Source organism: Aspergillus bombycis (assembly GCF_001792695.1).
Source record: "Aspergillus bombycis strain NRRL26010 chromosome Unknown contig00142, whole genome shotgun sequence".
Lineage (NCBI taxonomy): Eukaryota > Fungi > Ascomycota > Eurotiomycetes > Eurotiales > Aspergillaceae > Aspergillus > Aspergillus bombycis.
This window is the reverse complement of record NW_019170144.1, coordinates 1-13,768: the sequence shown is the minus strand read 5'-3', so window position 1 is coordinate 13,768 and position 13,768 is coordinate 1. Positions and strand designations below refer to the sequence as shown.

General features: G+C 50.3%; 5 protein-coding genes across 5 annotated transcripts; 2 read left to right on the top strand and 3 right to left on the bottom strand.

Annotated features, from left to right (window-relative positions):
* Positions 1-221: 221 nt before the first annotated feature.
* On the bottom strand, positions 222-2,287 carry ABOM_010990 (pyruvate kinase CDC19; the record flags this gene model as incomplete). Its single annotated transcript, XM_022538118.1, has 8 exons — positions 222-467; positions 528-609; positions 665-1,498; positions 1,585-1,706; positions 1,761-1,841; positions 1,910-1,956; positions 2,013-2,057; positions 2,164-2,287. 8 exons carry the CDS (start codon positions 2,285-2,287, stop codon positions 222-224), a joined length of 1,581 nt encoding a protein of 526 aa, XP_022384194.1.
* Positions 2,288-5,086: 2,799 nt separating this feature from the next.
* On the bottom strand, positions 5,087-6,502 carry ABOM_010989 (F-box protein; the record flags this gene model as incomplete). The annotated part of the gene is made up of 2 exons (XM_022538117.1): positions 5,087-5,208; positions 5,263-6,502. 2 exons carry the CDS (start codon positions 6,500-6,502, stop codon positions 5,087-5,089), a joined length of 1,362 nt encoding a protein of 453 aa, XP_022384188.1.
* A 972-nt stretch (positions 6,503-7,474) lies between these two features.
* On the top strand, positions 7,475-9,743 carry ABOM_010988 (uncharacterized protein; the record flags this gene model as incomplete). Its single annotated transcript, XM_022538116.1, has 2 exons — positions 7,475-7,550; positions 7,609-9,743. The coding sequence occupies 2 exons, from the start codon at positions 7,475-7,477 to the stop codon at positions 9,741-9,743; spliced, it is 2,211 nt and encodes a 736-aa protein (XP_022384189.1).
* Positions 9,744-10,666: 923 nt separating this feature from the next.
* Positions 10,667-11,854, top strand: ABOM_010987 (DUF1769 domain-containing protein; the record flags this gene model as incomplete). Its single annotated transcript, XM_022538115.1, has 3 exons — positions 10,667-10,967; positions 11,035-11,490; positions 11,577-11,854. 3 exons carry the CDS (start codon positions 10,667-10,669, stop codon positions 11,852-11,854), a joined length of 1,035 nt encoding a protein of 344 aa, XP_022384186.1.
* Positions 11,855-11,996: 142 nt separating this feature from the next.
* lysB (homoisocitrate dehydrogenase lysB) lies at positions 11,997-13,279 on the bottom strand (the record flags this gene model as incomplete). The annotated part of the gene is made up of 4 exons (XM_022538114.1): positions 11,997-12,837; positions 12,897-13,066; positions 13,140-13,180; positions 13,252-13,279. 4 exons carry the CDS (start codon positions 13,277-13,279, stop codon positions 11,997-11,999), a joined length of 1,080 nt encoding a protein of 359 aa, XP_022384187.1.
* Between the last annotated feature and the right edge of the window lie 489 nt (positions 13,280-13,768).

Here is a 13,768-nt window from a genome sequence, read left to right as displayed (position 1 = left end):
TTCACCCGACACCACCTCCAAGCTACACCCTCCCGCCTAATGAATCTCGCAAGGAAGGATTCGGGGATCAGGGGATCACTTGAAGTGGGCGGAACTTTCCGGTCGTCATACATAGCCGAGACCCGTCTACGACATTTGAGGACACACCCTCGTCGCTATTTACCTACCCAGCTGCTGTTCGTTACCACGTCATGCACCAAGGGCGATACTGCTGTCTGGATTTACTCGATCAGACCAAGGTTCTCCTCAGCAGGGACCACACGGACGGTGTTGGTGTGGCCCTGGCCTCCGCGCCAACCTTGGACACAGACAATGTTGTCTCCCTTGTTAATGATACCAAGCTTAATACCGTGGGAGATAGCCCACTTGAGACGGCGGTCAACGTCCTCCTGCCAGATCTTGACGTTGAAGTCGGGCTTGTTCTCGGGGAAGAGGAAGGGCCAGACACCACGGTAGAGGTGAGAATACTAGACAGACCAGTCAGCGCAAACCATGACGACGGGCGATATACAGAATTGGCAACATACCCTCGAAGCTCTGGGGTTACGGGTGACCATCAGGATGGGGCACACAGGGCGGTACTTGGAAAGAAGACGAGCAGTGTTACCACTTCACCGGTCAGTTAGCGAACACGTCCAGTTCAACGGGACCATACGATACGTACCTGGTGGTCAAGACAACAATGGCACCGGCGTTAAGCTCAAGACTGGCACTAACGGCAGCCATGGCGATGGACTCCACAGTGTCAGTGGGGCGGGGAGCGAGGTTGCGCAACTCATCAAAGACATTGAAGTGGGGGATGGCAACCTCTGCGAGCAAACAGGTCTCGCTCATCATCTTAACAGCCTCGCAAGGGTATGAGCCCTTGGCGGTCTCACCAGAAAGCATAACACAGTCAGCTCCGTCAAGAACAGCGTTGGCAACATCAGACACCTCAGCACGGGTGGGACGAGGGTTGTATGTCATAGACTCGAGCATCTGAGTGGCACAGATGACGGGCTTGCCCTTGATGTTACACTTGGCGATCATCATCTTCTGAGCGATGAAGACCTTGGGGGCGGGGATCTCGATACCAAGGTCACCACGGGCAACCATGACACCGTCAGTTTCCTCGAGAATCTCGTCGAAGTTGTTGACACCCTGCTGGTTCTCAATCTTGGCAATGATCTGAATCTCCTTACCCTCTTCACCCAACACGTCACGAATGTGGCGGATGTCACTTCCCCGACGAATGAACGAAGCAAAGATCATGTCGACGCCGTTCTTGACACCGAACTTCAAATCACTGATATCCTTCTCGGAAAGGGCGGGAAGGTCAACATCGGTGCCGGGCAGGTTAACACCCTTGCGAGAGGAGATGTTGCCATTGTTAAGACACTTGACGCGCAGGGTCTTGTCGTCAACAACCTCCAGAACCTGGAAGGAGAGAATACCATCGTCGACATAGATGAGCTTTCCGGGAGCGATCACCTTGCTGATGTTCTTGTAGTCGAGGTACCTGACAATTACATTGTTAGTCTGAACAAACGGGGCCTCTTACCAAGCCATTTATGAATTGAAATCCGGGACCTAATGAAAACTCACATGTTCTGGTCGTCGCTAGCAGTAGCGTACTTCTCATCAGTGGTGATGTTGAGCTCATGGCCCTCCTTGATGGGGATATCCTTATCATCGGTGGTGTTTCCGGTACGGATTTCAGGTCCTTTCTGCAATGCCGGTTAGTACTGTTCAACCCTGAAAAAGCTTCGGTCTAGACTTACGGTATCAAGAGCAATGGCGAGGGGGCGTCCGGTCTGGACTCTGGCAGCCTCACGGGCGTTATCGATAACGGACTGGTGGTACTGCGATGAAAGTTAGCCAACCAGTCCTACGACGAAAGGACGAACCCCTGGGAACGGGACAAACTCACCTCATATGAACCGTGGGAGAAGTTCATGCGAACAACGTTGAGACCGGCTATTGAATCACTGTCAGCTAAAGAAAATTACGGGGATCATCGGACTTCGCCGTACACCTGCGGAGAGCGTTGATCTTCTCCACCGAGTTGGTCTTAGGGCCTGCAATGGGGGAAACAACGTTAGCACCATCCATACGAATTACTGAGACTCAGTCTAGACTGAGGGGAGGACAAGGGGGCCTTGAGAGTTTATGGGAAATACATACCAATGGTGCCAATGATGGAGGTGCGGCGGAAGTTCTTCGCGGGCACCATCTCCGTGTTCAGCTTGGAGTGCCACTCCAGCTTCATACGGTTGCTCAAATGGTCGAGAGAGTTGCTGGCGGCCATTTTGAAAGCTTCCCTATCTACACTGAAAGGATAAAGAAGAGAGGATGGATTGGGGGAGAGGAAGTTGTGATTTGGATGAATGGAAGAATTGGGGGGAAGAGGGGGGGAGATGGGCGATAAAAAAAGATCGGAGAAGTTGGCCAGAGAAAGAGGGCCGGTGAGCGAGGGGCTGCTTTGGGTTTGGTTTGATTTGCGGGAGTGGGTGTGTGCCCGGGAGGGAAAATGCTGTTGGCCGCCTTCTCATTAGTTGGGAAGAAGAGAGAGGTTGTCAGTATCTCCGGTCGGTTCCCCGCGGCTGGGACAACTCTGGCATTTTTTCCTTTTTTTTGCTTTTCCCTTTTGACAACATTGAACGACACGACTGTCAGTACTAGTAGCTACTAATTACCTTTACGTATTATTCATCTGATATCTACTATGATCAACTGGGACCTGTCGGAGGTCCCAAAGAGGAAAGAAACCAGGAACCTCTATCAACTCCGGTGCCATCTGGCAATGTTTTCCCACACCCCACTTACAGGGCAGGCCAACTTCACCCATTGTTGCCTTATCCACCTACTATGTGAGGCGTCCCACCTTCCATCGACTACGAGTATATGATGTGTACTATCACGGTGGCTCAATGCCACATGATGAGTATACCATGTAGTATCTCAACCGGCCCTCGACGTCAGACCACTCTCCCCATAGAATACGAAAGCATAACGTCGTGACGTATACGGGACAAAAGTTATTGTTTCAGGAAAAACAAGCAAATACCTTATGATTCTCGGATTGTCTGACTTGGGAAGACGAATCTCCTTTCAGGGACACCGAGGACACCGAGTACATTCGATCTACACCAACTGCACTAGTACTAGTAGTCTCTTACTCCGTGCCAAGGTTCATGGCATGCAGCAAGGAGTTGTCCAGTCCGAGATAGTAGTGGGACTGAGGCAGCGCAACGCGATAAGCATAAATACCACAGCATAACGAAGTACACTTCTTCATGACTAATCTGAGATCTGTATAACTCCGGGGCCATATCCTCTAGCTACTTGTGTGCAAGCGCAAGCTCCAAATATAACCAACTACATCCCCAGCCACATTCCCAGCCCCCCGGGCCCCATCTCACCGCCTATCACTCGCCCACGTCATGTGAAAAGGCACGTGAGCCAGCTCACCTCCCCGAGGCTGTCCTCGCGGGGAGTACCTCTTCGTTCCTTCTGCATATTATCAGTCAAATTTAGCTCTCCAGCTCCTAGTTCTAGAGTTACACAAATCGTATATACTACGAGCTCTACCTAATCCTCTGCACTCGGTGTGAACAAGTCCAGTTTCATCATTAAGCCCTGATATGGTCACTATGGTACGTTTCTTGCTCCCCGATAGCTTTCTGCTTGCGTTTGACGAGCTCCCTGAGTATTCACTTTTTTTTTTTGGGGGGGGGGGGGGGGGTGGGAGAATACCTGCTAATTGTTGGTCCCTTTAGTTCGGCCGACTCACCCATTACGCTTTCGACGCTGTCCTTTGTAGGCTCTTCTCTGTTCTTTGTTATCTGTAGTCCACAGATACTAACGGTCACATAGTCTCTGCCTTTTTGGCAGGTGTGAAGCGTTCGACTGGTCTTACGTAACTACACCCTTCCTATGCATGATTTGTCTGTTCCTGTAGCCTGTCGATATGGAATGATGGCTATGGGCTACGATTATTCAACCGATTTCTGGGATCTCGGCTAACCCTGTCACCCCGCGCCCCCATCGGGGGAACTGCGTGGGGATCTTCACAGCCCCAGTCTCGACTCCGACAAAATCACCGATAACAAGGACTTTAAGAAATGGATCGATAGCTACCTTGGCGTTGGCGAGTGGGTGATGGATCAGTCCGTTGCCGTCCTAGGTTCCACCAGCTATTTCGAGCGCAGGCGGTGAATTATCTACTCCGGATTATCCGGATAAATCGGGGCGACACTTCGGGTGGAGATTGACTTAATACCGGAGGTGTGCTCTGAGTTTTCCCTATCTCAGCTTGGGAAGAGTTCGTCAAGGACCGGAGGACATACATTGTTACCCGCTTGGAACATCATGTCGAGAGTGTGCGTGTCTTGTAAAACTAAAATATCAAGAGAGCCATCGTGACTGAAATTTGGGGGTCCTGCATAGCGGTATGGGTTATGATTGACGATTACCTTGTCCTTTCTCAGGTCCGGCATGGGGGACCGTGGCGTTCGGAACTCTCACCTTGACTGTATATCTTGGTTTCAGTTTGGCATTATATGCGCTTTACATGGATCCCCACTCTACTCTCCCGAGTATACTTGCTTGTACATAACATTGCCGGCCCCGGTGCTTCATGTTGTCATGTATCCTTGCGCTATCCGGGGAATGATATATTTTCTTTCCTTCCATTCTGGTATGTGTACGTTTAGTCTACAGGCTCGGGCAGCTTTCGTACGGCTGGTGCGAGTCTAGCGGGCGATACTGAGTAACAATATAATGTCGCAGGGGGTGGATTGGATGCGCCAGGAATCCTTGGATTCCTAGTTCCAACCACGCTTCAAATTTACCATCCCTGGTTGGTCTCCGGTGCACGGGCTCCAGTATGATTCGGGAGCCGCCTTAATCAACCGGATGTTCACTCAAGTCATCAGAGCTGGCCTAATACGTGCCCATCGAGGGGTGTTTGACACACCACCCATGGTTATGTCATCTAGACAGTGTGTACACAACTGCCATAAATATATTTGAAGCATTATCTCTCATGGAGGGGAGCAAGTAGTAGGCACGAATCGTTACGTCGTAAGAATAATCACACATCCGCTCATATCCGAATAAGTTCGTCTATGTCGAGGCGGCGGAAATACGAGATATGTCCCATGGTCTCCCAATAGTGAGCTATACAATCAGGCGAGATGAGAATAAGTTGCGAGGCGATGAATGTATCTAAGTATCGAGTCAGAAACGCCATAACAGGGCAGGCGATTCGGTTCAGCTTACCGTCTCTAAACCCGAGACCTGCTACATGTCCTCGGCTACGCACAATCCTCGCTCCTCGAAAAAGCGATTCATCCGCAACACGGACAAAACCCTTAGGTCCAATATCATCCGATATAAATGAGAGCTCACCTCGAGGGACATTGGGGTCTCCGGTTAGTTTGATAGCCTCAAGGCTACCTTTCTGGATGATGTCATCATGAAGGAACTCAGACTCGCCTTCCTCGGGCGTATCGTCAGGTCCATCTTCGCTGTCACGTTGTAAGAAAAGCATAAATTCACACCCGTGAGCAGAGTAGTCTCCAACCCATATACCCTGATAGGGCTTTTGTCTGGTAGGCGTATATAGATGCGGATCAAGTGTCGCGTAGGTCGATAAGGTCTCACTTCGGCCGGCAGCAAACATCGGCATACCCAGACGAAAATGCGCCCATCTTCTAATCCGAAATGCATTTTCCGACATTAATTCCAGGATTCCAGGATTACGCTCCCACTCTGAGCCGTGCGTTTCGGGGCTCCGATATACGCGATTTTGACTCGGTACAATGGGTGGCGGCCATTGCTTATATGGGTCGGAATCCGGAGGAGGTCCCTTGGGGCAAAAAGACAAAGAATTAAAGACCTGCTGTGATTCCAACGGCAAGGGCATGCGGATCTCTCTGCGCAGATACTGCCGTTCACCATCATGGTTCCTCAAGAGTAAAATAGGACTGTCTAGCCAGAGGCTAGGTTTCGGATGGAAGGTTTGAATGATAACGTCTGGATTCCATTCCCAGATCTGGAACTTGTGCGAAGGCGAACGACGTTCTGCAATAACCCGATACGCTTCGATAACGCCTCGACGGTGATCGTAACGGGCCAGGATTAGATTGCCCGTGTGCTCAGTATCTGAAAACCAAATCTTTTTCTGGGGGATGAACCAGCAAGGATGGTACGCAATATAGAGGTTGCGAAAGGAGTCAAATGGACCCGGATCGTGAACTTTCTCTGGTAGGTAGGAGTTCACCACGTTAGCCCACAGCAGATCGTTAGCCGTGTGCTCGGCCAAGCAGCGACAGGTCGCTGACAGACGAACGAGGTCTTGTGCCGAAAGATAAGATAGAACAGAATGTAAAAGTTCGGTCGGGAGCTGTAACAAGGGCGATTCAACGTTCTGGGTAATATCGGTGCTCTTCCACATGCCAGCAAAGACTTCATCGTCGTCGATCTCTTGTACTGTGGACGTATGGCACATCTTCTCCATGGCCAGGCTAGTACTGGATTTCAAATCCATGAGGGAGGAACAGCCATGGGGAGGGCTCTCGGATGGAGAAACAAGAACGTTTGTAACGGGCAAAGTCAAGCACTAGGTACGAATCGGGCCGATCCAAAGTTGCTGATCATGAAAAACAAGTCGGCTATCAAGGGGGAAAGTTGACAGGAGGAATGGAGTAGAGGGAGAGAGTATGAAAGCTAAGGCAAAGGATCGACATAAATCCCGTTGCTTTGCTGGTCGGTTTGGATGACATCACTGGGGAACAGCATGACATGAGGGGAAATAAAATACGTACGTTGGAAATACAGACATTACTGTATGTATGTACTCCAGTACACTGGTACTCGTGAGAGCTTTATCTTATCTCCCGCCTGGAACATTGAAATCTACATGTATGTCTGTATGTACATACTGGATTCACTGTACAAGGGAACAATGCAGTACGAGAAGATTGCTTCCGCTTTCCTCCACATAGTACTGATAAAGTGCTATAGGAATAACAGTATTCACGAGTTCAATAAACAACCGGCGTAATCATATCAATTAGAATACTATCTGACAGGAATGTCAACCTCAGGCAGGATTCGGTCACCTGATGCCAGGATTGTTTACGTCTTCCAATTGGGAATGAGAATGGATCCATCAACGCGTATGGATGTGCGGAAGGCACAAATGTGTTCCTTCCTTACTTGGGGCTCGCAGTAGTTAGAAGTATCAATTGTTTGTTATTAATGCGCATCTCCAGGGGCACCGGCACCGGCGTCATCCGAATACACAATCTCTCTCATTAAGATCCTCTTGCTAACCAAGTATTTATATAATTGTTCCCAATTCCCAGACACACACACACACACACACAAGAATCTAGCTCAAACAAGATACCACTATGAACACCAGACAAACGCGGAAAAAAAGAAGTATCAGTGCGATCTCTAATTCAGAGCCCTGCACTTCCACCTCATGCAGGAACCCTCGTGTGTCTGGGGGGACTGCTCTGGTCCCATCTTGCGAAACCCCACGCCAACCCACAAAAAGAGTTCGTTTCTCAGATCCGGGTCCGCCGCTGGAAGGGCACTGCCCTGGATGCTCTACAGGCCTCACTCCGGCACTGATTCGCACATCGTTCGAAGAACCCGATGATCCCACAGATGACATCGATTACACCCCAAGTCGCCGGTTGCGACGCCGCTCAACCCCACTTCCGCGGTCTCGTCGTTCGCTGGATCCTGTGTTGCCCATTGACGGATCCAAGTCAAAGACAGTGGTGCAGTTTACGCCTTTACGGCAAATCTTGGACTCCCGGACTCAGCGGAGAATCCGGCGACTGGGCCTGAGTACTGAGATTAACCAACTTGAACGAGAGAAGCGGGAGTCCGCGCATTACCAGAAGTCTCTGCGAGCTCTGCTGCAAGAAAGAGATACATTGAAGCAAGAGCTGGAGTTAGCAAAAGGCAACAGCGGCACTCCAGAACACCATTCACCCAGTAAGGAAATTCTCCGGTTATCGCCTCGGTCTACGCTGGAGCACCTAGAGTCCCAGAACAGTCAGCTGAGGCAAGATACCTCGTTCTCCGCTGTTGAAAACGCGGATGATCAATCGGATGGCGCTGATACTGAAGGCGACACAATCATCATTGACAGTGTGTTTGAGGGAGACACAGTTCTCATGTCCGATTCTCCAATTATGCGTGGCTTACAGCCTCCTCGACAATCTCCAGATGATTTCTCTCATCTGAGCCTCCCGGACCCCAGCACAGATGCATCGGTTCAAACGTCTCTGCCTGGTCATGACCAAAGCGCTGAGCTCCTTGCTTTGTCGCTTGACTTGGAGGCTGCTAGAAAAGAGAAAAGGGATCTGTTCAACGCATGGCGTACGAGGCTTGCTTCCTTCCCAGAAACTGTGACTGAACCTTGCCTCCAGCGGTCGTCTCCCCCGCCAGACTTCTTCGATCAAATTTTGCCTACACTAACAGGAGCTCTCACCAGTGCCTCAGACGCTGTCGGCGCATTGGACGCCGTCAAACAGGAGCTTTCTGGTCTAGGGTTCCCCGGCAACAGCATGGACGAGATTATTTCGGAAATGCGTAGTCGGTTCCGATCAGCACGCTTACAGCTGGAGCGCGCAGTCCCTGGGGAGACGCCCAGCTCCAGCTTAGATGATGGAAATACAACCCTCAGCGCTCTCGTGAGGCGTGTCGAGCTGCTCGTTAAAAGTTTGAGTGAAGAGCGCACCCGGCATAAAGGATCTCTTGGGCGGGAGCGGGCATTGCGCGGTCAATTCGATAACCTGTTGATCCGCTATGAGACCGCGTCAAATAAAATAAGAGACCTTGAAGAATCTATTGCATCTTCCGCAGGAGATATGCTCCACACGAGAATGCGGATGCAGGAGATTGAGCGTGAAGGGAAAGAGCAAGCCCTAGGGATTGAGAGATTGAACGAAGCTCTTAGCAAATACCGTGTAGAGGTCAAGAGTCTTGAGAAACTCGTGACGGAACTCGAACAGGACAAGGCCGTCTCTACCACAAGACACGAGGAACAGAAGTTGCGACAGGAAAAGAGAGTAGCAGAAGAAGAAACCGCCCGTCGCGTAGCCGAGTCGGCTATTGTAGAGCGGGAGGCACGTATTCAGGAGTTGCAAGGGGACGTTGAGTCGAATAAGATCCACGTGTGTGATTTGGCTGCTAAGATTGAAGCACTAGAAAAGGAGCTCAAGCAGTCGGCTGACAACTCCGAACAGCAAGCAGTCGAACAACTCCAGCATCACCAGCAGGAGGTCGGGCAGATGAACGTCCACGTCGCGGAGCTGACCACATACCTGGACGCTACCAAATCTGAAGCGGACAAGCTTCGCCGAAGCAACGCTGGCTTGGAGGAACAGCTGCGCCTTGAAGTGGAGGCCAGGGACGATTTGCTAGAGAAATGGGCTGCAGACCAGACACGGTCATTTGCTTACATGAAGGAAACTGTCAAAGCAGAGCGACGCAAGGCAAAAGTACGCACTGTCAATTGGGAACTCAAGTCGGACGAGCTACAATCGGATGGCACAAACATCGGGAGCGAGCCCATTACTCCTGTGAGTGTAGCGCGATTCGTCGACGTCGAGGTCGGTCGAGGCAAGGAGCGACGACGGCTTGACAGTGGTATCGGGATACTGACAGAAGACGAGCTATTTGAGAGCGTAGGTATCGACAATGATACCCTACCTTCTGATCCGGCCGATCTCTAGCTGTTGTTCTATTTTGTGTAAAATGTTTCATTGCTCTCAACTGTTCGGATTTGTAGCATATCTACCATGTGGCGTTATTAATGTCTGGGATTTACTTTGTATGGTAAATGCTCGCAATGACTGTTTGAACAAACTTGAATCACAATTGGTTGCTAACTGTAAAGCCATTGTCATGGCAATCGACGAGAAGCACGAGATAAACGGGGTTGGTTGTCCGAATTCATGCGTGATGGGCTCGACTTTGTGGCTTTCGTCCTTGGTAGCACGGTGTTTCCAATGGCTAACAACGATTGCATCAGCTTCTCGATATTACATACAGACAACATTGTCTTGGTCAACACGCTCCGATGTTTGCATAAATTGCGCAAGCTGCGTGGTTCATGTATGTCTCAAGGATGCGCGCCTTGCTGTTTACTACTAGTTTGCCTGCATCTGTCAAGGTCAACCTCGGACGAGGACCGCATGAAACGCGGGATTTGCCTATGGCATCGCAGTCGAAGTGTCCTGGATCGGTTGTCGGAGTGACTGGCCTCTGTTGCCTGAGAAATCAATCCTGTACTGTAGTGGGGATACCTACATACTGTACATAGGTACGGAGTATGTGCATGTATGTATGTTAGTAGTAGTAGTAGTCGGTTGCTGATCCTAAGATTAGGGCTTCGAAGATAAACAAGGCTCGGCAACGGCTATCGGAGCAATGACGTCGATGGGCATCAATCGTTTGATGAACTTTCCATATGCATTTGTTCAGTTCTCTCCATCCTGTTGCGATTTAATTTGAAACTATTGTGTAATCTACTGCGGTGGATATATTCACACAAGTATTTTCCCAACTCACTGACACCAAAGGATTGAACTACTAATTATACAACTCCAGACTCAGTCACATAAACCAACTACAGAACCACAATAGAGTCAACAGAATGGCAGAAAACGAGACCCCTAAATACCGTCTAAAAGCGACAGCCGGACCCAGCTACGATCCCTCTACACATCAACTCGTCCCAGTCAATGAAGACCAAACCCTACGGATCGAAAATGAGCACGCAATCACGAGTCTCTGCGTCCGCATCCAAGATTACACAGGTAAAAGTGGTCCCCTGTCCACCAATCGACAGTCTACAGCTGCGGAAAGAGAAGAAGAAGAAGAAGAAGAAGAAGAAGAAGAAGAAGAAGAAGAAGAAGAAGAAGAAGAAGAAGAAACAAAGACTGATTTAAAACACTGTAAAAGGGTATCCGGACCGCTCCCCAAGAACAAGCCCTTATTTCAACCACCCCCTCCACCAATCAGACCAATATTCCATCTCCTTCGCCATCGTATTCAAACGCCCCGTCAACGCCAACTCCCTCCTCTTCGGCAACGACTTCGACCGTCCCATTCGCGACCGCTTGCCGCCCGGCTTCAACGCAGCTCTTCGCCTCGTCAAATGGACGATCGATCCGACCCTAGACGGCGATGCGTACGCCGACAAACCGTACCTGTATAGCCCGGCTGTGGCTTCATGGAACCAGTTCTGTATCGGGGAAAAGGTTAGAAAGGACGACGAGGTGCCGGGGATGCATGAGCGGGTCGTTGAAGAAGGGGGCGAGGGGTCCGGACTGGAGGTCAGAGACCAAATGGGAGTTCCGACGAGTGTGAACGAACGGAGAAAGTATTTTCAGTCGGAAGAGGCTAGGACGGGGTTCAAGTTTGAAGAAGGGAGGGTTTACTGGGTGGATTTTGGGAACCCTTACTTGGGGTTTAATGGTTCGTTTCCCTTTTTTTGTTTGCTAAAAGATATTCTGTTCTTGCTTTTCTGCGCAGGGTCGAAGTGGCTGATTTGGTTGTGATAGATTTCTCACTTCACCTTCCTGGCATTACTATCAACGTTCTTCCTTACATTAATGAGGATAATCATTCGCTGCGGTATGTGTTGAAGAATCGGGATACCGATGAGGTTTACCTTGTCGTGCTCTTTACGCTTGTTTTGCAGGGAACGGATGAGGAACCGTGGCATAAGGAGGAGGCTGAGAGAATGAGAAGGGAGAGTAAGGAGCACCATGAGAAGAATGACGGGAAATTGGGGAGGTTTGAATGGGAGCCTGAGCCATCGGTGGATGATGTGGAGTAAGCATGTCAACATAGACATATAGAGATGTATATTATGTTTGGTTGAGTCACGGAATACCGAAGCAATACATTTTGTTTTTATCTATGCCGCATACATATACACATGCCCTTGGTCCAGAAATACATCATCAAAGAACGTCCATCTACAGCCTCTTCAGCACATCATCAAGGACCTCCTGGGTCGTGGCCTTTCCACCCATGTCAGGGGACAGGTACTTGCCCTCGTCCAGGTTGGCATCAACGGCAGTGTAGATCTTGGCGGCAGCACTCTCCTCGCCCAAGAACTCCAGCATGAGGGCTACACTACGCAGGGTGGCGATAGGGTTGGCAATTCCCTGGCCCTCAATGTCGGGCGCACTGCCGTGGCAGGGCTCGCCAATGGCAAAGCCGTCACCAACGTTGGCACTGGGGACAAGACCCAAGCTGCCGACCAGGGCAGCCGCACCGTCGGACAAGATATCACCATAGAGATTAGGGGCAACAATGACGTCGTAGTACTCAGGCTGGCGGAAAAGCTTGTACACCATCGAGTCGACAATCTGCTCCTCCACCTCCACGGAGGAGAAGCGCTCGGCGGCAAGAGCCTTGCGGGCAGTCTCACGGAAGAGGCCGTCGGTTTGCGACAGCACGTTTGACTTGTGGGTGATGGTCACCATGGGCTTCGTGCGCAGGCCCGCAGAGGGAGCCGCGTCACGGATCTTCTGCCGGCGCAGGGCGATCTCTCCTGCAATGGTGGAGATCCGGGATGAGGCATTCTCGGAGATCCGCTTGATAGCCTCGGCAACCCTACCGTTGGGGGTGTCCCTAGTCTGCTCCTCCTTCACGTACAGATCTTCGGTATTCTCGCGGACGATGACCAGGTCGACAGGGTTCCGGCCACCGCCGATGGTAGTCTTGACTGGCCGGACGTTGGCATAGAGGTCCAGCTTCTTACGGAGAGCGACAATAGGCGACGAGTAGCCGGCGACCTTGGTGCTCGGGGAGCTACGAGGCGAGTTATTTGGTAAGATACGAAAAACTCTGGTGAGAAGCAGCGTATTTACCTGACAGCTCCGAACAAAGCACCATCACACTCCTTCTTCAAGGTCTCGACAGTCTTGTCGGGCAGGGCAGTACCGGTCTGCTTGAAGGTATCGAAACCAGCGTCCAGGTTGATGAAGCTGAAATTGAGGTTGAGAGAAGCTGGAAGAGACTCCAATACTTTTCTACCGGCCTATATCATGGTGGTTGTTAGAACTTCCAATCACCTTTTCAGCAAAGAGCTGTCAATCTGTGAGAGTATATACCGGAATGACTTCCCGTCCGATACCGTCACCGGGGATGAGACCTAAAGGATGGCGTATTAGTTGAAGTTCGCACACATACAATGTTCTACATATGAGAAGAGGGTCAATTGACCTATGCGGAGCGTCCGAGCAGCAGCCATGGTGCAAATTTTGGGATTTTGAAGGGGGATACTGGTTTGAGAAAACGTCCGGTCAACGGAGAGCCGTAATCGGAGTGAGAAGGTCATTTGGATACGGAGTCGGGAGAAATATTAATCCGGGAGTGGTGGACAGCTTCAGCAAAAGTAAACAAGCTAATCATTTATACTAGAGGCCAGCATTGAAGGGGGAATTCAGACCAATTCATGGTCAGATGTGGATGGGCTAAAGTGATGCTTATTCCTCTTTGTCTTGCCAGATGCACTTCTGCATGGTGTAAAAAGCACTCATTTATCGATATGTACTCGGTACTCGGGGTATATTGTACATGTATGTACATACATACGGAGATATAAACGGGCATAAAATAGTGGACTCAAGTCTTGGCCATAGGATTGACTCCTGAAAGAATATGGGAGTAGAGTCCAAATACAGCGTAATAACTCATAAAACCCTAACTAGAGCATAGTTACCTAGTTAATAATAATAAT